Here is a 27058-nt window from a genome sequence, read left to right as displayed (position 1 = left end):
TTTGGACCGCAGCCCTGGTCTCTCTGGAAGTTAGTAGAAAACATAGTACGAGAGGAAAGATACGTTTGAGTAGGTTTTAAGGACAATATAAGCAAGACAATGGGTGTGAAAATGTTTAACTATTACATTTCAGAGACCTTTAAAAGAGCCTTCATTTGTGGCCACAGATGTTGGCAGGTTCCTGTCATGTCTATAATATGTGTCAACCATGTGTTTTTTTGGTAGTCTTTAAAATCTTCATGTATCAAAAGTATACATCTCACACACATATGATTGGCGCACCATGTGAGTTGAAATGGAGTCTGAGTTTACATCCCAATATTACACTTCAATATACAACACAGAGCTCAAAACATAAAAACCCGTAGTTTGTTTTTGAGGTGTACATGAAGAGCACTATTCAAAGATGCTCTGTTGGTCATATTTCCCTTCAGTGAATCCCTATCATCTTGTCAACAAGCAGATATATTTTTACCAATCTGTCTGTATAGGCTTTTATTCATAACAAGTCCCAGGCATCGAATATTCTGTTTCTGTAGCATGAAGCCTCTTAATGTACAAGTACACCCCTAATCTGTCACAGGGCTTACCCCCAATCCACTCGTTAATGCTGTGTGCCAAGCAGAGAGGAAATAGGTCCCATTTATAGTCTTCGCGTAGAACTCCCAACCTTCCAATCTCAGGGCGGACACTTTAACCACAAGGCCGCTGAGGTGGTTCCAGGTGTATTTACATTTCAAAAATCTCTCCAAAATGTATTTACATTTTTTAAATCTTTCTATCAATTTCTAAAACTTACATTTAAAAAAAATGTATGCCAAAATGACATTCTTTGATTATAGACAATAACTTTTTCATGTTTTTACGAGTGTTTGAGTTTAGGGCCATAACTGGCCTCTGTCTGCTTAGACTCTTTCAGGGTAAGGAACTTGGTTTCTTTCAGCATTTCTCAGACAGGAAATAGTGATTAGGCCTTCTTCCTCTGGGGACCATTTTGGAAAGAAATAATTGACATCACTTTTTAATTAAAAACATACATTTTTCTTACATCTACAACCCTGAACACATAGGCTATGGTTGATTTAAGATAGTAATAACATGGACAATCAAGCTATTTGATTTCTTATTTTAGGTCACCTGGTAGTATCTGAAAACAAATGTGTAAAACGGATTTGATGAAACTGCACTAAAATAACACACAAATACACTGAGTGTACAGAACATTATTGAGTTGACCCCCTTTCACCCTCAGGAAACAGCCTGAATTCGTTGGGGCATGAAATCTACAAGGTGTTGAAAGCGTTCCACAGGGAAGTTGGCCCATGTTGAATGCTCCCACAGTTGGTCAAGTTGGCTGGAGTCCTTTGGGTGGAGGACCATTCTTGATACACACAGGAAACTGTTGAGCGTGAAAATCCAGCATTGTTGTAAATTATTGACACACTAAAACCGCGTGCACCTGGCACTACTACCATAACCCCGTTCAAAGGCACTTAAATATTTGGTCTTGACCATTCATCCTCTGAATGCACACATACACAATACATGTCTCAATCTGACCAAGGCTTAAAAATCCTTCTTTAACCCGTTCTCTCCCCTTCATCTACACTGATGGAAGTGATATCAATAAGGGATCATACTTTCACCTGGTCAGTCTATTTCATGGTTCCATGTAGAACCCTTTCGCCAGAGGGTTCTACATGGAAACAAAAGGTGTTCTACCAGGAACCAAAAAGGGTTTCTCTATGGGGACAGCCAAAGAACCCTTTTTTCAAAGAGTATGAGAGAATGATTGTTCTACCTCGAACCAAAGAAGGGTCTTTAAAATGGTTATCCTATGGGACAGCCAAAGAAACCTTTTAGATTCTAGATAACACCTTTTAAGAGTGTTGTTCAATCTATGCAGATGGCAGCCCCCAACAGGTGAGTAGCATCCTCAACAACACACACACGTTTTTTATTTAACAGGCAAGTCAGTTAAGAACACATTTTTATTTACAATGACAGCCTAGGAACAGCGGGTTAACTGCCTTGTTCAGGGGCAGAATAACAATTGTTTTTACATTGGCAGCTCAGGACTCGATCTAGCAGCTTTTCTGCTTACTGGCTAAACACGCTATAACCACTAGGCTACCTGCTACCCCAAAAACCCCCATGAATAAATGGCAAGAAAGAAAAACATAATATGGTTATTATTCCGTGTGAAATTAATCAATAAATAGGAAGTAAGGGATAAAACGCAGACGTTCTGTACATACCTCCTGGAATTATACAACGAGTGGGTCTAATCCGTATACCGATTGGTTAAAACCGCATTCTAGCCGGTGTCTATTCCACAAATGACCACCTTTTAAAATCAATGACGTTGAAATACGTATTTACTCTGTTTCATCTGACTGCGAAATCCACTGTCTCATCAGCTCAGACAGTAATTTATACTGAACAAAATATAAACCGGACAGCTATTTTTGTTCAGTATTTATACTACATCTACACTGTAAAATGCATCTAGACATGATCTCCCATTTCTTTTAGACTAGCATTTGGTAAATGTTATTCTAACGGTAAAAGTGTGCTATAGTATTGTTTTATTTGGTAAGTGATAAACCGCGATAAATAAACGCAACAGAATACAAGTTTTTAGCCGTAGCTAGCAGATGTGGCAGGTTCCTGTCATGTCAAATAGTGTCCAACCATGGTGTTTTTTGGTAGTCTTAAAAATCTTCATGGTATCAAAAGTATACATCTCACACACATATGGTTATTGGCGCACCATGTTGAGTTGAAATGGAGTCTGAGTTTACATCCCAATATTACACTTCAATATACAACACAGAAGCTCAAAACATAAAAACCCGTAGTTTGTTTTTGAGGTGTACATGAAGAGCACTATTCAAAGATGCTCTGTTGGTCAWTATTTCCCTTCAGTGAATCCCTATCATCTTGTCAACAAGCAGATATTTTTTACCAATCTGTCTGTATAGGCTTTTATTCATAACAAGTCCCAGGCATCGAATATTCTGTTTCTGTAGCATGAAGCCTCTTAATGTACAAGTACACCCCCTAATCTGTCACAGGGRCTTACCCCCAATCCACTCGTTAATGCTGTGTGCCAAGCAGAGAGGAAATAGGTCCCATTTATAGTCTTCGGTAGAACTCCCAACCTTCCAATCTCAGGGCGGACACTTTAACCACAAGGCCGCTGAGGTGGTTCCAGGTGTATTTACATTTCAAAAATCTCTCCAAAATGTATTTACATTTTTTAAATCTTTCTATCAATTTCTAAAACTTACATTTAAAAAAATGTATGGCCAAAATGACATTCTTTGATTATAGACAATAACTTTTTCATGTTTTTACGAGTGTTTGAGTTTAGGGCCATAACTGGCCTCTGTCTGCTTAGACTGCTTTCAGGGTAAGGAACTTGGTTTCTTTCAGCATTTCTCAGACAGGAAATAGTGATTAGGCCTTCTTCCTCTGGGGACCATTTGGGAAAGAAAAGCGTGAAAAACCCAGCATTGTTGTAATTATTGACACACTAAAACCGGTGCACCTGGCACCTACTACCATACCCCGTTCAAAGGCACTTAAATATTTMGTCTTGKCCATTCATCCTCTGAATGGCACACATACACAATACATGTCTCAATTGACTCAAGGCTTAAAAATCCTTCTTTAACCCGTCTCCTCCCCTTCATCTACACTGATGGAAGTGGATATCAATAAGGGATCATAGCTTTCACCTGGTCAGTCTATGTCATGGTTCCATGTAGAACCCTTTCGCCAGAGGGTTCTACATGGAAARAAAAGGTGTTCTACCAGGAACCAAAAAGGGTTCTCCTATGGGGACAGCCAAATAACCCTTTTTTCAAAGAGTGTATGAGAGAATGATAGTTCTACCTCGAACCAAGAAGGMGTCTTTAAATGGTTATCCTATGGGGACAGCCAAAGAACCCTTTTAGATTCTAGATAACACCTTTTAAGAGTGTTGTTCAATCTATGCAGATGGCAGCCCCCAACAGGTGAGTAGCATCCTCAACAACACACACACGTTTTTTTATTTAACTAGGCAAGTCAGTTAAGAACACATTTTTATTTACAATGACAGCCTAGGAACAGCGGGTTAACTGCCTTGTTCAGGGGCAGAATAACATATTGTTTTTACATTGGCAGCTCAGGGACTCGATCTAGCAGCTTTTCTGTTACTGGCRAAACACTCTAACCACTAGGCTACCTGCTACCCCAAATAACCCCCATGAATAAATGGCAGAAAGAAAAAAACATAATATGGTTATTATTCCGTGTGAAATTAATCAATAAATAGTAAGTAAGGGATAAAACGCAGACGTTCTGTACATTACCTTGGAATTATACAACGAGTGGGTCTAATCCCGTATACCGATTGGTTAAAACCGCATTCTAGCCGGTGTCTATTCCACAAATGACCACCTTTTAAATCAATGACGTTGAAATACGTATTTACTCTGTTTCATCTGACTGCGAAATCCACTGTCTCATCAGCTCAGACAGGTAATTTATACTGAACAAAAATATAAACCGGACAGCTATTTTTGTTCAGTATTTATACTASATKTACACTGTAAAARGCATCTAGACATGATCTCCCATTTCTTTTAGACTAGCATTTGGTTAAATGTTATTTCTAACGGTAAATGTGTGCTTATAGTATTGTTTTATTTGGTAAGTGGGATAAACCGCGTAAATAAACGCAACAGAATACAAGTTTTGTAGCCGTAGCTAGCAGCAAGCAAGGGATACGAACGTTGCCACTGAGCATGGCAACCGAACATAAAGAACGAACTAATCGAACGAACGACTGGGTCGCTTATTTAGCTAGATAAATAGTTTTGCTGCTAGCAAACCTACTTATATGAGCATAAATATCGAACRAGCAACCAAAATATGAGAAAGTATACATTCGTTTATTTTTTTTAAAATCAACGGAATAAAAAATGATTATACCTGTAAATGTGTGATTTCTTTGGCAACTATAAGCGGGATAAACAACGCCGTTCTGTAAAATACATAGGAAATATTAATTCGCAAAGGGACGACGTTTATCCCTTACTATACATAATTGTAACAGACAAAATGTACTGACCTCGACTGACAGTATTGAGTCGACACACTTTGACGATAAGAAGGAGGGAAAGGAGACGCAGCCGCATGACCCCGGAGCCTGCTATTCCAATGTTTAAATAAAGGACTCACTTTCAAGTRTCTTTGATGATGAACTGAGCCACAGGAAAATAATATGCATCTCCGACCTTTTGTTGTGGTCTGTGTTAACGCCGCAAACCTTTCATCCACATGACATGTGTAGCTTCTACTTTGGCACTTTCACTTTCATTCTCAATCTACTGTTACAACCTGGACTCAGGGTTAGAAGTAACATAGTAAATGTAAATCTTCAATATTAAAATGAGTATGATATGTTACGTTTCCTATGGTATGTATTCATTTGTGGATTTCCATCSATTTTGTATAGCTAGGTCGCTAACGTTATCAATTAAATAAAGGTTAAATAAAAAACCTAGAGGTTAGGAAGTTGGGGTTAGCTAACATGCTAAGTAATGCGAAGTAGCTAAAAAGTAGTGAGTAGTTGTAAAGCTGATAATTAAGATAAAATGCCAAAGGTTGTCATGATGGGATTTGAACCACAACCTTTGAATTGCTTAGACATGGTGTAACAGTTTAACTTTACGTCGCCCCTCGCCCCGACACGGGGCGAACCAGGGACCTCTGCACACATCAACAACAGTCACCCACTGAGCGTCGGGTTACCCATCCTCCACAAAAGCCGCAGCCCTTCAGAGCATGGGGCAACATACTTCTAGTTCAGACGCAAGTGACGTAACTGATTGAAACGCTAGCAGCGCGTCCGCTATAGCTATGCCATTTCACATCCGTTACACTGGCTTGTGTTGGTTGAATTCCAATATATCCAAAATCGTTAATCTCCTATTGTCAAGACTATGTCATAGATTTTGTATAACTAACGGCAACGATAGACCACAGAAACCATCGAAGGGACAGCATGGAGAAGGTGGAACGTTTTAAATTCAAGCCCCTTAACAGCAATGCAGTTAAAAATATATATAATAAGAAATAAAAGGAACAAGTAATTAAAAGCAGCAGTAAAATAACAATAGTGAGACTATATACCAGACTATATCAAGAGAAGATTCTCAAAATGGACAAATTTAATGGAAGAAGATTAAAAGCCATGTCCCTGGTGCTTAAGGGGAGTCATCACTGGGATCCCAATATCTATGTCCACAAATTATATTAAAGAAAATGTGAAGGGAGGCAGAGTGATTAAGGCCAAAAGGTTGATCAGCAGGAAAGCGGGTCAAAMAAGTTAAAGCTTGTCAGTGATGCTGAGGTTTGAGAAAGTCGTACCAGGAAAAATACACCTAGGTTGAGGTTAGAGAATCTGTCCCATATGCACTGCAGGGTTTTGAATGGGACATGTAGCTGTGGAGGGGCACGTAATTACGGTGAATGTGGAAGCGATGTGAAAGTTAAGTGCTGTAATTGTGGGGGAGAACACAGTGCAGCATTTGGTGGATGCCAGGTACAGAGAGAGGCTCAAAGATATCGGATTAGTCATGATGTATCGTGCGCAGAGGCCGTAAAACAAATTGGTAGAACTACAGTGCGGACTGATGGAGCTTACCTGTAGTAAATGGACCTACTTTTGGGGCTGGTGCTTCTGATGGTCCTGGCATGGTTTCGAGGSCTGTTCAGAAATCTCATGCTCATTKATGTGCAAGGTGTGTTGAACAATAGTGTCCCGTCCTCCCAGGCTGCCGGGCCTGCATGATGTAGGATCAGATAGGGCAAAGTAGTGGAATAGTGGTGAGTTTTTAATAGGTGTAGGGATAGTTGGTAGGGCAATTTTTCTTGCTTTTTCCCTATCCTTTCTCATTTTGTGTCACAAAGTGTAATTAATTCACACTTCAGAACAGTAGGCAGAAACACAGGGCTAGATAAGGGAAATAGATTAGTTGGAGGCTGTGACTGGCCTCACACTCCGGTATAGTAGGTGGCAGTGTATGCACCTTGCAGTTGGTTGCGGTCCGCTAATACAATTTTAAAGAAGAAGAAGTTGACCATTTTTGATGACGTTTATTCTATCGATTTGGAAGTCCATGTAGCGATATGTGCTGATAAAAAGGCACATATTCACGCATTACAACGATTTATTTGGCTACTATTTATATTTTATAAGGTGAGTATTTGAGTCTTATTTGTGGGAAATATTGTTAGTGTGCCTCTGCGACAAAAGACCGATACAATTGTTGTTGATCGTTAGTAACGCGTTAGCTAGCTGGCTACGTCCTTACAAATGCAATGTGTTTCGTTTTTTTCAACCTACTGGACTGTCTTTGGTAATGGTCTGCTCAGTGTGATGTGCGGTCGTGTAGTTGCAATCCAAACGACAGCTCTAACTATCTAACGTTATGTCAGTTACCTAACGTTATTTTTTTGTTGACACTGCTTTTATTTACAGGTCTATTTATCCTGCCACTGCCAGGACTATTTTTAAGGGACACACTCTTTTCACGCCACTWCGATACAAATCATTTCCCTAGCCGGTTAGGAGAGCATTTTCGCTAACCCTAACCCTTTTCCTAACATTAAGCCTAGTGTCTGAACCTGCTACGTTAATTCTCCTGACATACTAAGTAAAGTATTATAATTTACTGCGTACGTTCTCCTAACCTGCAACGAAAAAGTTACTTCGGTATCGAAGTGGGGTGACCAAAGTGTTTCCCGTGTCTTTAAACTGAGAGAACCATGTCGCTTTACGACGACATGGGCGTCGGGAGTGCGACCAGTGACACCAAGACCGAGGGCTGGTCCAAGAATTTTAAGCTACTGCAGTCACAGCTGAAAGTAAAGAAGGCAGCTCTGACTCAGGCTAAGGTGGGTTCCAATGGCACCGCAGGTTGATGAAAGCTTGTTTCAGGAATGACTCAAAGCTATGCTTACCAAAAGCATCCCTAGCCATATCTATGAATCTTGTCTCCACATCCAGAGGTATGYATGATGTGTGTGTGTTCCCCTCAGAGTCAGCGGATGAAGCAGGGTACTGTCCTGGCTCCAGTCATTGACTTAAAGAGAGGAGGTTCCGCTGATGACAGACAGATAATAGACACACCCCCACACATTGCAGCAGGACTCAAGGTGAGGGCTGTGTGTGTTTCTGTGACACAAGTATTTGTCAGGGTATCCCATGTGAAATGTGTGTTAATTATGTGTGACTTATGTGTGTGTGTGTGTGTGTGTCAGGACACAGCACCCAGCGGGTTCTCCTCGGGGGATGCGCTAATCCCCCTGGCTGATGAGTATGACCCCATGTTCCCCAACGATTACGAGAAGGTGGTGAAGAGACACCGCGAGGAGAGGCAGAGGCAGAGAGAGCAGGAACGYCTGAAGGAGATAGAGGACAGAGAGAAGTACGACCTCCTCTTACCGAACAGCACCAAAGCTACACTTCTAGAACATTCAACAGGATTCTGTTGTTATTGTTGACATAAGTTAGAATGMTATATCCCTCAGGAAACTGAGGATGACGTATTGTTTATAGAAGWTTTCACACTGTAGGAATATGGACCTGACGATGACCACATCATTTCAGTCCATGTTCTGTCCTTCGTTCTGACCTCGTGTGCTTCCTGTCTAGGAAGAGGAAGGACCGACACGAGGGCAGCAGCGCTCCGAGCGGATTCTCCCGCTTCCCCGCGGCAGAAGGAGAGTCAGATGAGGAGGAGGAGGACTATGAGAAGGAGAAGAGGAAAAGGAGTGAGTAGACTACCTCTGGTTTCACTGGTCTCCACACTGAGCCTTCACAGCAGAGTTATCATCACTATTATATGCAATTATTTAGGCAGATGGACTTGTTCTTAACTTAAGGAGTTAGGATAATGTTGTGATTACGTCAGGATAATGTGTCTGACTGTATGTGGTYACTAGACTATGTCCCTTGATTCTTACCCATGTCTCTCTTTTAGGTATGGGTGGAGCAGCKATCGCCCCACCCTCATCGCTCGTGGATAGTAGAGACAGTGAGTCATGGCTCACAAAGGGATTGGTGTCTGTCTGTTTGGGATGTGGGGGAATTTGTCCAGTAGATAGCAGTGTTATTTTATGTTAGGATGACATTCAACATGCTTGATGAGGTGAGTGTGTTAACTGTCTGTCTCTCCCCTCCAGGCTCGTCATACTCCTATGARGATGAGATGCGTCCCTCCCGTGGTTCTAAAGCAGCCATCCCTCCCCCCATGTACGAGGACTCCGACCGCCCCCGCTCGCCACCTGGCGGTCCCACCAACTCATTCCTGGCCAACATGGGGTGAGTATGATACCCTATTAGTTCTATGTAGTCTCACYTACCCAACTCAAAACACAACACACTGAAATAGCCTGAACACTGGCCCTCTAATGGCATCAACCTGTATAGTGCAGCCGGTCAGTGTTCTGTTCGGTGGTGTTATCTGATGTTGTGMCCCTGTCTCCCCAGAGGGACCGTGGCCCATAAGATCATGCAGAAGTATGGCTTCCGGGAGGGCCAGGGGCTGGGCAAACACGAGCAGGGTCTCAGCACGGCCCTGTCTGTAGAGAAGACCAGCAAGAGGGGTGGCAAGATCATCATAGGAGACAACACTGAGAAGAGTAACCCACTTTCTGCCGTCTCACTGCCCTGTCTCGCTCTCTCACTCATTCCTGTCTCTCAGCTCCTGTCTTTCTCTCAGATTTCTTTCTTATCATATAATACACGCCATCTACCCCCCCCCCCTTTCTCTTTAACACCAATACTCATGATCTTTCTACTAGATAAGATGGATACGAGCTTATTTTCATTGTCTCCTCTAGTTACTTTAACCTGTCCAGATGTTTTTATTTTATCATGTACTACATAGCCCAGAATGAATGGTCTTGGTTTCTAGTTCCAAGATTGTCTACTGTAACTTGTTTTGTAGCTGTGTGTTTGGTCATCCTCAGTCAAGATTCTGTTTTTAATTGTATTTTCATTCATTGATGATTTTAATCTTCAACATTTGAACTTAGTTGTGTGTGTTCTTTTTTCCCCGTTTTGTTTGTGTTCGCGTTGTGTGTGTTCCTCTCCTAAAGCACCAGGATCCAGTAGCCAGACGGCAGCAGCTGAGCCTTTAGCTGGGGCTCGGCTTCAATAGGTTTGGCACTGTTACATCACTTTCTCCTACCTTGACGCATCACATCCGGTTTCGCCCCCGTGTGTCTTGTTGTCCCATGTCTGTGCTGTCTCCATCTATTCTTATTCCTACTGTCTAATTTTCAACAGGCAAATTCTAGATTTTTTGTTATACAGTTTGCTCATCTCAATGTGTGTCAAGTTTCATTATGGAACTAGTAAKCACATTTATTCTGGGCCTACATTATGATGGTTGATAATCTAGAAAATATGTGCTAATTGAGTTTAAGGTTAGTGCCTGTWACCCTCTCATCATCTGATTGATAAACTAGCTTTGTTAAAACATCAGTTGTGGTCCACATTCTGGTCAAATCTACAGTCTGAGTCTCTTCCTGTTTACATTTACCAATATATTCAGTTATTTGACCTATTGTTGACATGTTCTGCTCTCTTTCTCCCATCAGTGGACCCATCCAAGAAGTCCGAGGCCAACCCCCTCACAGAGATCCTCAAATGCCCCACCAAAGTCGTGCTGCTACGGGTGGGTGCTATGTGTGTCTTTGTGTCTGTGCATGAGTATTTATTGTAAATTCTTGTGTGTTTGTTTATGTGCATAGGTCCAATAAAGTGTGTGTGTGTGTGTGTTTTTAGAACATGGTGGGCAGAGGAGAGGTGGATGAAGATTTGGAAGGGGAGACCAAAGAAGAGTGTGAGAAATACGGCAAGGTCATCAAGTGTGTCATCTTTGAGGTGAGAGGAATAAGTCTGTCTGTGTGTGTATGGTTAAGTGCTGAGTCATATTGTGTTGACTAATTAAGCAATAAGGCCCGAGGGGGTGTGGTATATGGCCAATATACCACGGCTAAGGGCTCTTCTTATGCACGACGTAACGTGGAGAGCCTAGACACAGCCCTTAGCTGTGGTATATTGGCCATATATCACAAACCCCCGAGGTGCCTTATTGCTATTATAAACTGGTTACCAACTTAATTAGCAGTAAAAATAAATATTTTGTCGTACCCGTGGTATACGGCTGTCTGATATACCATGGCTGTCAGCCAATCAGCATTCAGGGCTCGAACCACCCAGTTTATAATATGTATTAAACTATGTGTTCTCCTCAGATTGCACAGGTGACAGATGATGAAGCAGTGAGGATATTTCTGGAGTTTGAGAGAGTCGAGTCTGCCATCAAAGGTCAGTACAACCTAACGTGTTCTGTGTTTCTATTTCCTTGAGGTTTCTGTAAGATGTGTGTGTGCTTGTTTGTCTGTATWACTATAACGTATGTGTGTGTATAACGAAGGTTGCGTATGTAACCACGGTTATGTGAGCTATATGGATCACTCCAATATATTGGTATCACTCCGCGGCGGAGGGATACATCCGAGGTGAGGATTTACAGGTTTAGTCCCAAAGAGCTGGTCTGTTCTCACTGACCGTGTCCGCTTCTCATAGGCAGCCAGTGCCCACACAGGGCACAACATGCCGAAGGGAGGCCCAGACTCCCCCACCACTGCCGGGGGGTTGTAAACAGAACCTTCGGGAGGAATGAAGGGTTGGGGCGGAGAGATATACTCCTCCCCTCGGGGTCCATCCTGTAGCACTCAGAACTTACTGAAAGAGCACGGAGCTCACCAATCCTCTTCATGGAGCTCACCAATCCTCTTCATGGAGCTCACCCACCCTCTTCATGGAGCTCACCCACCCTCTTCATGGAGCTCACTCACCCTCTTCATGGAGCTCACCCACCCTCTTCATGGAGCTCACCCAGCCTCTTCATGGAAGTGATCACTACCAAGAAAACCACCTTCATAGAGAGGTGTTTCAGAGATGCAGACTCAAACGGTTCGAAAGGCGGCTTTGCCAAAGCTGCCAAGACCACACCCAGATCCCAGCTCACCATTGAGCAGGTACTAGCTGGACGCGGGCGACAAACCCCCTTCATAAACCTGGAGAACAAGGGATATCTCCTCACCAGCCTGTCCATCCACCCCACATGGCAGGCAGATATGGTGACCAAAAACCCTCTCAGAGTAGAGGCTGCCAAGCCCTCATCCAAGCGAGACTGCAGGTATTGGAGGATATACTGCGTCCTGCATGACTCGGYCACAACCTCAATACCAGTGCACCAAGAGCAGAACAACCGCCAGCYCAACTGGTATGCCGCGGTTGTAGCCGGTGCCCTTGCTCTCTGCATGGTGTTCATTACGCCCTCCTGTAGTCCTAACATGGACCATTGATGCCGTTCAGCGGCCAAGCCCACAGACTGAGGCAGTGCGGTCTCGGACGACACAGAGTTTCCCCGGCAGTTCGGGTCTCAGGGGCAGTTGCCAAGGTGTCCCAGACAACAYAGACAGGAGAAGGCTGAACCAGGGTTGTCTGGGCCAGTATGGGGCCACCCTGCAGCAGACGATGCTCGGCCATCGTGGTCCTGTCCAGCACAGCCTGGATCAGGGGAAAAAGAGGGGGGAATGCGTAAAGCTCCAGCCCTGGCCAATCGTGAGCCAGAGCATCCAAGCCCAGAGGCCCTGGTGGATCTGACATGGAGCACCACAGGGGGCAGTGTGCATTGCCCAGGGAGGCGAACAGGTCCACCTGCGCCCTCTCAAACTTGTCCCACAGGTGCTGCACGACCTGGTGATGTAGGCTCCAGTCCCAAGGTGGCAGGCCCTCCCTCGAGCATATCCGCTGCCACATTCAGGATGCCAGGTTTGTGTGCTGCGCGTAGACGCTAGACATCCCTGAGCCCAGAGAAGGAGCTCCCGTGCCATAAGATAGAGGCGGTGGGACCTCAGGCCACCACGATGGTTGATGTAAGCCATCACTGTGGTGTTGTCCGTTCTCACCAGGACATGTCTTCCAATCAGATGCGGAAGGAAAGACCGCAGAGCCAGCAGTACAGCTCAGAACTCTAGTGTATTGATGTGCTTGCCGCTCCAAGGGGGTAACCAACAGTCGCTGACCGACCTGCCCTTGGTCCCCTCCCCAGACGATCTGGGAGGCGTCTGTGCTGACCAGGTCCCAGCGGCACATCCCCAGCATCCTGCCCCACCTGAGAGAAAGGAGTGACAGCACCACCTCAACAGTGCCCTAAGCCCAACAGGCGTTGGCAGGTTAAGACGGATCCCGTCCGACCCTGACGAAAGTGGTCGAAGCAAGATAAGATCGCCTGAACCCTTCTGGTGGGCAGGTGTGCTCTCATAAGGACTGAGTCCAGTTCGGCCACCCTCTGGGTGGGCATCAGACGACTCTTCTTGTTGTTTACAGTAATGCCCAGCCCGCCGATTTGGGTCACGAGCATGTCTCTGTCTGACAGGACCTGGGTCCTGGTCGTGGTACAAATCAGCCAATCGTCCAGGTAATTGAGGATCAACAATCCTCGGGACGTGAGAGGAGCCAGGACAGCGTCCATGCACTTTGTGAAAGTGCGGGGTGCCAAGGAGAGGCTGAAGGGAAGAACCATGAATTCGTAAGCAGTCCCTTCGAAAGCAAATCAGAGGTACTGCAAATGAGCTGGGTGAACAGGAACATGGAAGTACGCATCCCTCAGGTCCAGCGTCACTAACCACTAGTCCCTGGACARGGCCTGTAACASGCGGGCTGGGGACAGCATGTGGAACCTCAGTACCTTCAAGTACACATTGAGGTTGCGGAGGTCCAGAATCGGTCGAAACCCTCCGTCTCTTTTTAGGACRAACAAAACACAAGTACGACAAACCARGGGCGAKGCTACAGATCAACTGCGRGCAGAGATTGGAGCACTCGAGGGGCTGGCCATGTGGACAGCCAGTAAGTTTGCTTCCATGCAAGATATTACACTTACTAGTGACTTACCATGCAAACTTGAGAAAGTTTGTACCTCAAACCATACGGACGTCTGCTGAGAAAATGAAAGAGAATGTGCGTCGCGGCCATGGGGTCTATATATAGGACCAGACCCCAGCCGTGACACCGGAGTAAATTTGTAAGTCCTCACTTTGGATGTATCCCTCTGCCGCGGAGTGATACCAATATATTGGAGTGATCCAATATAGTGAAACATAATGGGTGTGTGTGTATAACGGGTGTGTGTGTATAACGGGTGTGTGTGTATAACGGGTGTGTGTGTATAACGGGTGTTTGTGTGTATAATGGGTGTGTGTGTGTATAACGTGTGTGTAACTGTTGGGTGTGTGTGTGTGTGTGTATCACTGTTACGTCTGTAATAAGGCTAATGCACGGGCCAGTTCAAATGGGTTGTCCCAGATCAGAAAGCAGGTGAGACTGTCCCCCCAGGTGTMACATCACAGCTGTCCCAGTAACCCCCTGCCCCTCCACGCACGCCGTTACATCACATCCTCTAAGGGAACAGAAACACGGCCTACATAATATATACACCCTAGACTGGGCTGGACACACACACACACCCTATTCATTTCTGTAGAGGATAGATAATGCTACTAATACCAGACTGGACACACACACATTGTTACTATTGTTTTCCAGGTGTTTTGACTTTATTTAGACAGTAAGGAATTCAAAGGGGGAGACAGGCAAGTGGTAGAGAAACCATGGGAAAGGTGGGCACTGGGCTTGAACCCCGGTGTCCGGTGAGGAGAAGTGACTTATGCCGGGTGGTGTTACCAATACGCCACGGCTCTGCACATGTATCCATCTTTTGTCCACACATGTGCCTGTTTTACTGGGAATGTCCCGGCATTGGTGTTAGGATGAATAGATACTTGTCATCACTGCTCAAACACACACGCCCCTATGAGGTTATGTGCCTAGTGTTGATAAGGAACTCTCACAGTGTCCATCTCACTACTGTAGACTGGATGTGTATTTGAACTCTGCCTCCAGGACTGTTTGTTGTTGTTTATCTGTGACATTCTCGGGAAGGAGAAACTCCTGGGAACTTGGGTGATGTCCCGGCTGTGTTTTCCAGTGTTTGAATACCAGGAAATACGAAAGCCTCTGATAGCCACAACATTTTGCTTTTTCAAGCTTTGATAAGAATGAATTACGGTCCATGATGAAAACACTGTAGACTATCAAAGAGGAGCACCATCCCATAGACCTTGTTAGGATGACAGTATGTTTGTTCACGATCCAAACGAACAAAAAACGACACAATTCCTCACTAGTCTTCACTCAATGATACATCGGCAGTGATATTACAGACCTGTCTGGCCTAAGCTGACAGAAAAGTCAAGTCAGTAGTGTTAATAAATAATGTTMGCACAGTAATAATGTTTGTTTCCTGTCTTCTAGCTGTGGTGGATCTGAACGGGAGGTTCTTTGGTGGTCGGGTGGTAAAAGCCTGCTTCTATAACCAGGATAAGTTCAGAGTGTTGGACCTGGGAGAGCAGATGTGAGACACACACGGTCCATCCCACCTGAATTGTTACGACCCGCCTCATCCATACTCACAGGGACAGAAGAAATGCTCTGACACACACACACACACACACACACACATTGGTAATCACCAGTAGCTCTRTCTGTCTCTAAGTASCCCAAACATTTATACTCTCAACAGCAGCACAATGTGTCTGTATTTAGTTTAACTTGTAGTTTCTGTTTTGCCAGCAGAAAAATCCTGTATGTGAGGTAATGAACTACTGTCTTGGTTTCTGTGTCCTGATATGAACCTGTACAATTGAAACGTGGAAATAAATGTTCCTTTTGTTTAAAATCTTTMGTTTTAATCTCTCTTCTAGGGCAGAGCGTAGTCTAGGAAGCCCAGTTTTTTTTCTGTCTGACATAAGAGGCTCTCAGAGGACCAGACCCTCAGCTTTCCATCTTTACATAGCCTGGCACGGTGACGGGGTACTGGGGCAGTTATGAAAGAAACACATCCCTCCCCCCCTCTAGCCTCATTCAGATCTTATGTAAAACAGACAGGGGTCATAGGTGAGTTAGAGGACTGTCATAATGACTAATCTCTGTGGAGGATTAAATCAGAACAAATTAATTCCGATCGGGTAGTACACACAAATGAGCTCATTCATAGAAAGGGAATTAAATTGACATGGACTCTACTCTCAGATTTTATGACTAACCTCAAATTAAGCTTAGATACAAAGAAACTAGTGGAGGCTGCTGAGGGAGAACGGCTCATAATGGCTGGAACCGAGTGAATGGAATGGCAACAAACACACGGAAACCATGTATTTGATATCATTCCGCTCCAGCCATTACCACAAACCCGTTCTCCCCAATTAAACTGTCACCAACCTCCTGTGATAGAAATACAAATATGTTTGGGTAAAGTTAAGATTAAGTGTGTTGTGTGTGGGGGGGGGGATTTATGAGGGTAAAGTTTTCAGGTCGGGCATGCAGAGGGTGGAAGGAGAGCATGCTTGGCTCTTGCAGGGGAGTGAGATGGTGTCTGGTTGGAGGAGTGACCGTGCTCTTTGCCTAACCTAAATACCACTGGTATGTGTATTAGGGAAGGGGGGGACACAGTGTGTTTGGAGAGGGGGTCTCTCCCCTGGCACCCAGACTGGGTCACAGTCTTGTCAAGGGGAGGTATTCCCTAGTATCCTAGTGTGGGTGATTGGGGTCTGGGTCAGGCTCTGACATGGCCTTTCAGGAGAGAAACAGAGGGGTGAAGAAGTAGGCTAGGCTATGAAGAGTTGTGTGTGTGTGGAGAGGTTGACGGGCCCACATACAAACACATGCACTCTTTTTGTATCTCCCCCACTCTGAAATATACACCTTGCACTTRGAACAAGAAGAACTTAGAAATAATCAGATCCAAATGGCACAATYCCATTATTCTCTCTATTCACTGGACAAATCCTTTCACTGGTATCTTAAGTTTATTGATGATACAAACTCAAATGGTCCTACATGACTGCAGGCTGTAGCCATGCTCAGGGCAAGTCTAAGTGCCACTATGGCAGTCACATAGCCTATAATCTGTTACCCAGAAGTAAAATTKTTGCTGAAGTTTGTCACTTCCTGTTTTATTGCATAAAATAAATATMAATCTGCACCAGAAAGTGTCRGTATAGGACATTGYCATGACACTACATAATATTTGGAGACCGCAAATGCTGTAAAAACCTCTCTTTGGGTCATATTTGTTCCTGTCTGAAGGTTTACTGGGGTGCAAATCTGCACGTGCACCGCCGGGATACTCCCATTTGCCATAATAGTGGATTACCGTCATCAGCCACAAGGGAGCGCAGCATCACCCTCCCCGAGAGCGCGCGCCCCGGTGGATGTCGTCGATATCAAGTTGTTTCCTGCTGGGACAGTTTAAATAAAGGAACTGGGACACAGCGGGGTAGATTAATACACCGGCACAGGCTGAACGGRATTAGAATAGAACACAGCAGCTCTTAACGACTGCTTAGCTCGCCAATATATTTGATTACAGACTACTTGTCTGGTAGAGAGAACGACAACCGATCCAAAACATTTTGAATTGTATCCTACTGTTTTTATTTAATTCGTGCTGATCTGAAAGCACGTAACGGTGGTATTTTGGGGGGACCGATATTATTGGGAAACCTAGGTTTCTTTCGTGTTTTATTTCACTACCCTCTAGGAATGCTTACTCAGAACAGGATACAAAAGATCTGGATTCCTTCAAAGGATGACAAACCGGCAGTCCCCCGGCGATGTAAGTAGTAGCCTAACCCGCGGCTGGTATCAGCACCCATCTGATTCATTCAGGTTTCATTTAGAAAAAGTCCATAGGATAAATGTATTACATGGCATTATCTTTGATAATTATGCTATTGATTTATTCACAATAATCAGATAAATAATCATCRCATTGAGCCTACAATAATATCTACAATGTAGCAGCTGGTTGGAATAMTAGGCTACATTAGCGGTCCAGGTTGGGGAGACCCCAGACAGGTCACCAGAAAACAGGGAACGTTGTTGCAAAATGTAGTGTATTGAACTTTAAGTTCGAGGGTGCATAGAATGTGTTGAAATAAGAAAATACATGTGATTGCATGTTTTGATGTTTTACTCGCATGGCTTTATTTTCAATTGGCGTGGCATACAGTAGGTAGCCTACTTTTTGAAACKATTCAACAGAATAATTTTAAAACAGCTTAGTTTTCAAATGAACCTACCGACTTTTAAAAAGTACACTATGTGTGTAATTACTATAATTATGCTAAAAGCATATACCCTATTAGCCCAGCCTATCCAAACTGGCCATTGGCACGCAGCCAGGTCAGGATTCACAAGTAGCTATAGAGGGTTATGGTTGATAGTGCTCACTATAGCAACCAAGTCTCCATCTGGTCCCTAGTTTCCACGAGTTACCACAGCCACAAAGTAAAAAAAAMTATAACTTTTTGATCTTAATTTAAGGTTAGGGCTAGGCATAAGGTTAGCAGTGTGGTTAGTTTAAGGGTTATGTTCAAAATTACATTTTAATAAGATAAATTGTAGAAATAGCCGGCTTGTATGTCTTTGTGGCTGTGGTCCCGGGGGCTCCCCGCTCTGCTCGTGACAGCCAGGAACCATTGTGTGGGTGGGAGAGACGGGGGGATTTCACATGCAGACGCATCGGGATTGGACGAACTATCGTGCGTGTCTGCATGGTGCGAGCTGGATAATGGCTGAGAATTGCAGAAATAGGCGGGGTTTATGAATTTGTGGCTGTGGTAACTAGTGACGATAGTTTGTAAAGAGCCGACTGATAAATATCAATGGCCTGAATAGCCACTGCTTAATTCACTGACGTCAGTTTGTTTGTGCTGTTYTGTGTCATACAGAGGTGAATGAGTTTATGCCGCGTTCATAACAACAGTGAATTTGCAACTCAGAAATCTCCGACTTCGGAAAAAAACGAGCTCAGACTTGGAAAATCGTTTTGAACMGTCATCCAACTCGGAATGKAAATRGGAAACTGGAACATGTCTGGGTCGCTCCTCTWTTCATTTCGCTGCAGCTAGCGACTTTAACGAGCTGCAACAAACACTCAAACTGGACAGTTTTATCTCAATCTCTTCATTCAAAGACTCAATCATGGACACTCTTACTGACAGTCTCTACCTTCTTGCCCTTTGTGCTGTTGTCTGTGCCCAATAATGTTTGTACCATGTGTTGCTGCCATGCTATGTTGTTGTCTTTGGTCTCATTATGTAGTGTTGTCTCTCTTGTCGTGATGTGTGGTTTGTCTTCTATTTATATTTAATTTATTTTTATATTTAATCCCAGCCCCCGTCCCCGCAGGAGCCTTTTGCCATTTGGTAGGCCATCATTGTAKATAAGAATGTGTTCTTAACTGACTTGCCTAGTTAAATAAAGGTTAAAAAAATACAAATTATTTCTAGAACTCCCAACTGTCTGACCTGAAGATCACTGACATTATGATTTGACCTAGTTTTCCCCCTCAAGTTCCCAGTCGRCTTGAAAGCACCAATAGCTGGTGATGTCTGTATCACATGGAGATTCAGGCAATGAAAACTAATACCCATAAACATTTTCATGCCTTAAAGACGGACTTGCATTGACTAATGCACAGTGGTTCTGACATTGGAACCATCTCTCTAGTAGGAGGTTTATCAGCTGACTGTTCCGTCAGGTTGGGGGAGGGGAGACAGCTTCAGCAGTGTCTGCAGGTAGACAGACGCACCATCTTGACCACTGGGGAAGGGTCTAGCTGGGGGAAGCAGAGCAGACAAGACTGGTGGGAGGGAATTACTATTAGTGTCTATCCATGACCATGACCATCACTGTGCTGCAAGGACCAGCCACACAGACAGAGCCTTAGTCTCCCAAAGTCTATAAGAGGATGTACAGCTCTCTGACACTGAATGAGGGAGGGAGGGAGTGAGATAGATGGAGAATGATAGAGGGAAGGAAAGGAGGGAGTGATGACCTAATAGCTTTATAGCTGTTTTACCATCGAGGAGGTARTGTGTCCTGGAAAGTGGATTAGAGCTGGTAGGAGCGTGTGAATGAGAGGCATTCGTCACTGAATGAAGATGCAGTATTATTGTGTGTAAATTAAGAGTACACGATTAATCAGGTTGATTGTGTGTATGGCTATTGAACAATATTGTAATCTCTCTATCTCTAGTGACGGGGGCCCCACACCTGGCCAACCCCCCAACAGTGATTGTGATGGTGGGTCTGCCAGCCAGGGGGAAGACCTACATGTCCAAGAAACTCACCCGATACCTCAATTGGATCGGCATGCCCACCAAAGGTACACAGCACACACACACAGTGCACACAGTACACACACTCAGCACATGACYAGACACATTAACAGGTGTAGCTAACGAATTAGTAACTTTTGTTATGTGTCATAGTAATGTGCCTCACACTGCACTAGAAATGTTTATTTGATCTTATTGTTGTATTTATTCACTAAGAGGAACGTTGGGGTTAAAAGGGCGGAGATTGGATTATTGTTCTTGAATCGAAATTCCTGCCATCTCATCTAGTTCCTTTCCTCTGTTTTAGTTTGCAGATTTACCACAAACTGGGCTTGGGCTCACTTTCTCCCTCCAGAACATTCTATTTACATTACATTACATTTAAGTCATTTAGCAGACGCTCTTATCCAGAGCGACTTACAAATTTACCATTGTTAGTTTGTTCTTTGCCTCCAGTCTTTAACGTGGGAGAGTATCGCAGAGAAGCAGTCAAGAACTACAGCTCGTATGACTTCTTCAAGGCTGACAACGAGAGTGCTGTGAAAATCAGACAGTGAGTCCACCCCTACTCCCCATCCTACTCTGTATTTTACCATGACAAATTCTGAGCATCATGTGACGTCATTGATCATCAGAGTGTACTTGAAACAAGGCTAACAGAGATMATTTATTTTCTTGCTTAGACAATGTGCCTTAGCAGCTCTGAGAGACGTTGAGTCTTACCTGACAGAGGAGGGAGGCCAGGTTGCAGTCTTCGATGCCACCAACACTACTCGTGAGAGACGAGACATGATCCTGGACTTTGGCAGTGAGAACGGCTTCAAGGTCAGTGGTGTTTCTATGGTTACGAGCGGCTTGATGCAATCTCAAACAGATACGTGATCGAATGACTCATCATGTCTTTCAATGTAAAGATGATAAAAATGACTCTAAATGACTCTAAATYTGTGTGTGCAGATCTTCTTCATTGAGTCGGTGTGTGATGATCCCAGCGTCATCGCCACAAATATCATGGTGAGTGAGAAATCTGAACAGAACATCTGAAGAAACATGTRATTGGTTGGCTCATGTTCCTGCAAGGTTCCTCTAATGTTGCAGCCTGACGTTAGCTACTGACGTTGTAATATCTATAATGTTATTCTTAATGAGTGTCTTACGCTGTCACCTGACCTTTTACTTCCTCCCATGACAGGAAGTGAAGGTGTCCTGCCCAGACTACCAGGACTGCAACAAGACAGACGCCATGGAGGACTTCCATAAGAGGATAGAGTGTTACAGGGTTCACTACGAACCCCTGGACCCAGACCAGTACGACAGGTAGCCTAAACCTCATATASCTTATTCACTGTTCATACCTGTTGACCCTAGCTACTGTTTATGTGTGATCTGAGACTGGCTTAAACCTGATTTAGAATCAGTTTGGCCTTTTAAATAATAATAAATAAGATTATATGGAACTCTGAGACATTTAGTGAATTCAGGCCCTAGACTAAACTTGTTCTAACCCCTACGTAGGAGCCTGTCCTTCATCAAGGTGGTAGATGTAGGKAGACGGTTCCTGGTGAACCGGATCCAGGACCACGTCCAGAGTAAGATCGTCTACTACCTGATGAACATCCACGTCCAGCCCAGAGCCATCTACCTGTGTCGCCATGGAGAGAGCACGCACAACCTACAGGGACGCCTGGGGGGAGACTCAGGGCTGTCGCCAAGGGGGAGAAAGGTACGAGAGTAGAAACACACTCGTAGACACACACACGCACACTAAGTTGACACATGAATACACACACACACACACACACTTTCTGGTCTCTTACTCTTTCCCCTTTCTCTCTGTGTAGTTTTCTGGGGCGTTGTCGACGTTCGTTAAAGAGCAGAACTTGACGGATCTGAAGGTGTGGACCAATCAGATGTGTTGCAGCATCCAGACTGCTGAGAGCCTGGGAGTGCCCTACGAACAGTGGAAGGCCCTCAACGAGATAGACGCTGTGAGTCACACACACTAGAATAGACRACTCACTGGACTGTGTGTGTGGTGCTTCATTTAAACAGCTCTAATGTGAGGTGTGTGCTGTGTGCACAGGGGGTGTGTGAGGAGATGACGTACGATGAGGTGAAGGAGAAGTACCCTGAGGAGTTTGCTCTGAGAGACCAGGACAAATATTACTACCGCTACCCCACAGGAGAGGTTAGCACAGTACAATATACTACTAGAATRAACCTGCTACTGCCAACTACTGTACAGTTACACATGGACATAGTTCTAGTGTGTCAAATTCTGTGAATCGATGTGTCTGTGAAAATATCAAGTTAACCCTTCTCTCTTCTTTCTCTCTGTCTTATCCCTCCCTCCCTCCCTCCAGTCCTATCAGGACCTGGTCCAGCGGGTGGAGCCAGTGATCATGGAGCTGGAGAGACAGGAGAACGTTCTGGTTACTGTCACCAGGCTGTGATGCGCTGTCTGCTGGCTTACTTCCTGGATAAGAGTGCAGAAGAGATGCCCTACCTGAAGTGTCCCCTCCACACGGTGCTGAAGCTCACCCCCATTGCCTACGGTGAGAACTTGTGTACACCTTTCACATTACCGAGCCAAGCCAATGTGACCAGAAAATATCAGAGACAGAATAGAACAGTTCAGATTGGCTCTATAGTGTGAATTGGGCATTAGGGTCAATTGTATGTTCTCTAGCTTGTCTAGGGCAGGAGAAATAAGGTGAGGTCTAAATATCTTTCTGACTGTGGTGTGTGTTTGTTTTTACTCTGTGTGCAGGCTGCAAGGTAGAGTCCATCTCGCTCAACGTGGAAGCGGTGAACACCCACAGAGAGAGACCAGAGGAGATGAAGAAGTATCCTGGGACTCTGATCAGGAGGAACAGTGTGACCCCCCTGACCAGCCCCGAGCCCAACATCAAGAAACCCCGCATCGACGGCCTGGACGAACCCCTCCAGGAGCTGCCATGTCCCTCTGCACTCCTTCCCACCTCACCTTGGCGGACAGGTGAGTCTCTCTCTCTTCTGTCTCTGTCTCCTGTCTCTGTCTCTGTCTCTGTCTCTGTCTCTGTCTCTGTCTCTTCTCTCTCTCTCTCTCTCTCTCTCTCTCTCTCTCTCTCTCTCTCTCTCTCTCTCTCTCTCTCTCTCTATCTCTCTCTATCTCTCTCTCTTATCTCTTCCTTCCTATCTCTCTTTCTCTGTCTCTCTCTCTCTCTCTCTCTCTCTCACATCTTTGACTCCTCAAATCTACTGAAGGACATCTCTCTCTCTCACTCTCTCTCCTGCTCTAAGCAATTTTCCATTCTACACTGTTGTCTCTTCGCTCTCTTAACATTCTTTTCTTTCTTTTCATTCTTTCTTCCTTCTCTTCTTCACCGTGCAGCACTGGCTGGGCAAAGTCTGTCTGTAAGTACCTCTCCTACAGGAATACGTGCCAAGTGCCTTCTTCCTTCCCACTCACTATGGCCTCACGTGCTGTGTACCATTCCAGCCTCGCATTCCTTCTAACTGATGTCAGAGCATTCCTCGAGCTTTGCTGTCTGCATGTTACCACGGCAACCCCTACACACTGTTCTGTCACTCACGTCTTTCGAACGTCTATATTTTAAATGTATTTTCTGTTCTGTTTAAAGACCTCCGCCCATCTGCACCATCCTTCACTGTCTGAAACTCGTCTCTCTTTTAGTGTTTCAAAGGTAAAGTGAGAAAGCAGCTAGATTTAGCTCSCAGCTTATTCTGTAGTAGTAGTGTTGTTGTGTCTCAGACTCTGCAGGTACATATAGACAGGTGATAATTATTCAGGGTMTGGAAAGATCCTGTCAACTTAAGTCACAGTCAGAAGGGGCACTTATACACTGAGTGTGCAAAACATTAAGAACACCTTCCTAATATTGAGTTGCACCCACTTTTMCCCTCAGAACAGCCTCAATTAGTCGGGCATGGACTCTACAAGGTCTCGAAAGCGTTCCACAGGGATGCTGGCACATGTTGACTCCAATGCTTCCCACAGTTGTGTCAAGTTGACTGGATGTCCTTTGGGTGAAGGACCATTCTTGATTCACATGGGAAACTGTTGAGCGTGAAAAACCCAGCAGCGTTGCAGTTCTTGACACAAACCGGTGCGCCTGGCACCTACTACCATACCCCATTCAAAGGCACTTCAATCTTGTGTCTTGCCCATTCACCCTCTAAATGGCTCACATACACAATCCATGTCTCAATTGTCTCAAGGCTAAAAATCCTTATTTAACCCGTCTCCTCCCCTTCATCTACACTGCCGGAAGTGGATTTAACAGGTGACATCAGTAAGGAATCATAGCTTTCACCTGGATTCACCTGGTCAGTCTGTCATGGAAAGAGCAGGTGTTAGTGGTTTGTCCACTCAGTGTACAGTAACACCCATAGACAAGTAAAGACACACACTCTTACACACCTATTGTAGCTCTATAGTTAGTTGTTGAGGTGTAGTTAGACGTGGGATAGGGAGATTGGATCATCGTTTTTGAGCCCACACATGGTTTAAATTTAACATGGAATATATATAGCCTGGAGTCACTTAGCCTATAGGACAGGATCTTTCCCTCGCTTTATGTTTTATGTGTCTTGTCTCACAGACGACTCTTAGTTTGTTTGTTATATTGTGATGGTTTCCCCAAGTCTTCTTAACCATTTTAGGCTTTTTGTTTCCCTCAGAACATGAAGAGAATGTCCAACGATCGCCATGAGATCCTGCAGCTCTGCCAATGAGATCGCGCTGCCCCGTCACCTGATCCAAGACCCCAGGAAGTGAAAGCCGGCAAAGAAAATTCAACAATGTCACCAAAATGGACATTGTTGTGTCCCCCCCCCATCTTCCTCTTTCTGGAGATCCCAGGGCACTTCTTTTCTCACACAGACATGTTAGTGAGTGTCTGGTCTGTGTTATCTGCCAGTGCTTGTAGTACAAACACTTTGCCTCTGGGAAAGAGCGAGATTACACTGTACATTAGGGGTCTTCACAGGTCCACCCGAAATACCCGAGCGGGCCCGGGTCCAAAATTCTAAGTTTTCCATCCGGTCTGAACCGGGTCTTGGGTCTATGTAACTACAGCCGACAGACCCGACTGGACCCGGCCATGGCTCTGCATAGCCTATAGCATATTTATTTACCAGTAAAACATAATGTATGCTACTGTACAATACTGTYCAAAATGTCTCAACCACTCTGCTTTCTCTGGTTCCTCCGAAGTGAATCTGTAGTGACCGCTCACCCTGGAATTATGGTTTAATTAGTGTAATAGCTCTGTGATTCTAAGGAACTATTATATCTGGTTTGAGTGACTACTTGGCACTCGGCAACGCATCCTTCAGAGAGCTGGAACCAGGCCAAAAATTTGAAATCTCCCTTTCTTGACACCCTCCTGAGATCTGAGTGATGAGTCATGTATCCATGGTTATATCACTCTTTTTAAAAACAGATGGAATCATTTAGTTTACGATGTAAACATGTTCCTATAGGAATGCCTCTGAAATAATGACTACCCAAATTGTGTTTGTCACTTTGGTTGATGTTGAGCACTTATTCACTTTTTTGGTTCTGATTTCATTTCTAAAGATTTGAGTATCAGACTGTTACTGAACAACCGGTGTACTCATGCTATGAAATGAATGATTTTRTTGCACAGCAAAGTTGATATTCCTATTGAGTGGTGTGTATGACTGTGTCCATAGACACAATTTTCTCTTTCTGTCTTTCTCTCCYAAAGGAGATTTGGACCTAGAGTGCCTAGTGCTTGTCTTGCAAGCCCAATGCTGCTTCTGTACCCATATAGCTGGCCATAGAAATTCAGACATATGCTACCTTCAGAGAACATGCAGTATAACGTGATTCACTTTTCTTTGTAAGCCAGCTGCTAACATGTGTGAGCACTTATATCTTTGTTTTGAAAATACGTTCTGTAAATAGACATGTAAATATATAAGACTTGAAGGAATGCTCAGCGTTTGGAATGTTCAAGTCTAGAACTGAGTGGAAAGGTATTTTGGAGAGGCTCTTTTGTACTGCTCTCTGATTGGCTGATTCATACTTAATTGTAAGTTTAATTGTAAGTCGTGTACTACGCTGCCCTACAAAGGTAAAACGCCGTAACTACGCCAACAGTGAAACTGAGAAAAATGGCTTTGAAGTTGTTTTGTTAGCCGGCCAAATATGTTCTGCATATCATATTGGCAGTACTACTTTTGTTCATTTGTTTGCTTCTGATACTTGAATTTTGTTTTTTTGTAAGACATTTTTTCTCAAACTATTTATTTCTATGTAGATTTAGATGATCGTTTGGAGCGGATGGCACCTGGTCTTGCCTGAGTACTGTGTATAACTTGTGTATGACAAGCAAAGCGTCTGAGAGATCAACATGTGTACATTCTGCATTTGCTGGGCCAATAAATCTCCAGGAAAATAAGCCATCTTGTGGATGTCATATCTTCATTATTTATGTGTTTTGGGAACACTATCTGAAAGGCAAACACCCTAACAATGTGTTTCCCCTTGGAYAAGTATGCTAGAACCTTTAAAGCAACTAAATTGTCACCAAAACACTTGCGATTCTAAAAGGTACTATAGGACAATATAGAAGTGTATTGAGAGTGCTGAGGCCTGTAGAAACACTACTTGACAGGCAAACACCCAATCAATGTGCTTCACTTTGGAGAGGGAGACCAGAAACCTTTTTTTTTTAACTGGAAGCTGGAGGTTTTTGTA

General features: G+C 44.2%; 3 protein-coding genes across 3 annotated transcripts in view; 2 read left to right on the top strand and 1 right to left on the bottom strand.

Annotated features, from left to right (window-relative positions):
* The window catches only part of LOC111949768 (interleukin-15 receptor subunit alpha), a 26600-nt gene extending 21179 nt beyond the window's left edge, over window positions 1-5421 (bottom strand). The window contains exon 1 of the mRNA XM_070434266.1: window positions 5123-5421. Within this exon, the coding sequence (XP_070290367.1) occupies window positions 5123-5189 (67 nt within the window). The 5' untranslated portion in view covers window positions 5190-5421. The remainder of the gene's footprint in view (window positions 1-5122) is intronic.
* An 879-nt stretch (window positions 5422-6300) lies between these two features.
* LOC111949799 (splicing factor 45) lies at window positions 6301-15881 on the top strand. The gene is given in 14 exon segments (XM_070434246.1): window positions 6301-7255; window positions 7538-7953; window positions 8098-8214; window positions 8320-8486; window positions 8714-8832; window positions 9042-9095; window positions 9244-9382; window positions 9551-9702; window positions 10162-10200; window positions 10203-10223; window positions 10666-10742; window positions 10853-10951; window positions 11326-11398; window positions 15458-15881. Coding segments are annotated over 13 exon segments (1290 nt in total). The 5' UTR covers window positions 6301-7255; window positions 7538-7824; the 3' UTR covers window positions 15562-15881.
* Window positions 15882-17457: 1576 nt separating this feature from the next.
* LOC111955912 (6-phosphofructo-2-kinase/fructose-2,6-bisphosphatase 3) lies at window positions 17458-26759 on the top strand. Its single transcript, XM_023976296.2, is given in 15 exon segments — window positions 17458-17819; window positions 20247-20375; window positions 20785-20881; window positions 21012-21153; window positions 21286-21342; window positions 21521-21645; window positions 21844-22051; window positions 22170-22316; window positions 22412-22516; window positions 22692-22761; window positions 22764-22883; window positions 23099-23326; window positions 23702-23724; window positions 23952-24014; window positions 25012-26759. Coding segments are annotated over 15 exon segments (1641 nt in total). The 5' UTR covers window positions 17458-17746; the 3' UTR covers window positions 25066-26759.
* The last annotated feature ends 299 nt before the right edge of the window (window positions 26760-27058 follow it).

This window comes from Salvelinus sp. IW2-2015, linkage group LG3 (genome assembly GCF_002910315.2).
Source record: "Salvelinus sp. IW2-2015 linkage group LG3, ASM291031v2, whole genome shotgun sequence".
In the NCBI taxonomy this organism is placed as follows: domain Eukaryota; kingdom Metazoa; phylum Chordata; class Actinopteri; order Salmoniformes; family Salmonidae; genus Salvelinus; species Salvelinus sp. IW2-2015.
The sequence above is the reverse complement of the archived record's forward strand: the minus strand, read 5'-3'. Positions and strand labels throughout refer to the sequence as shown.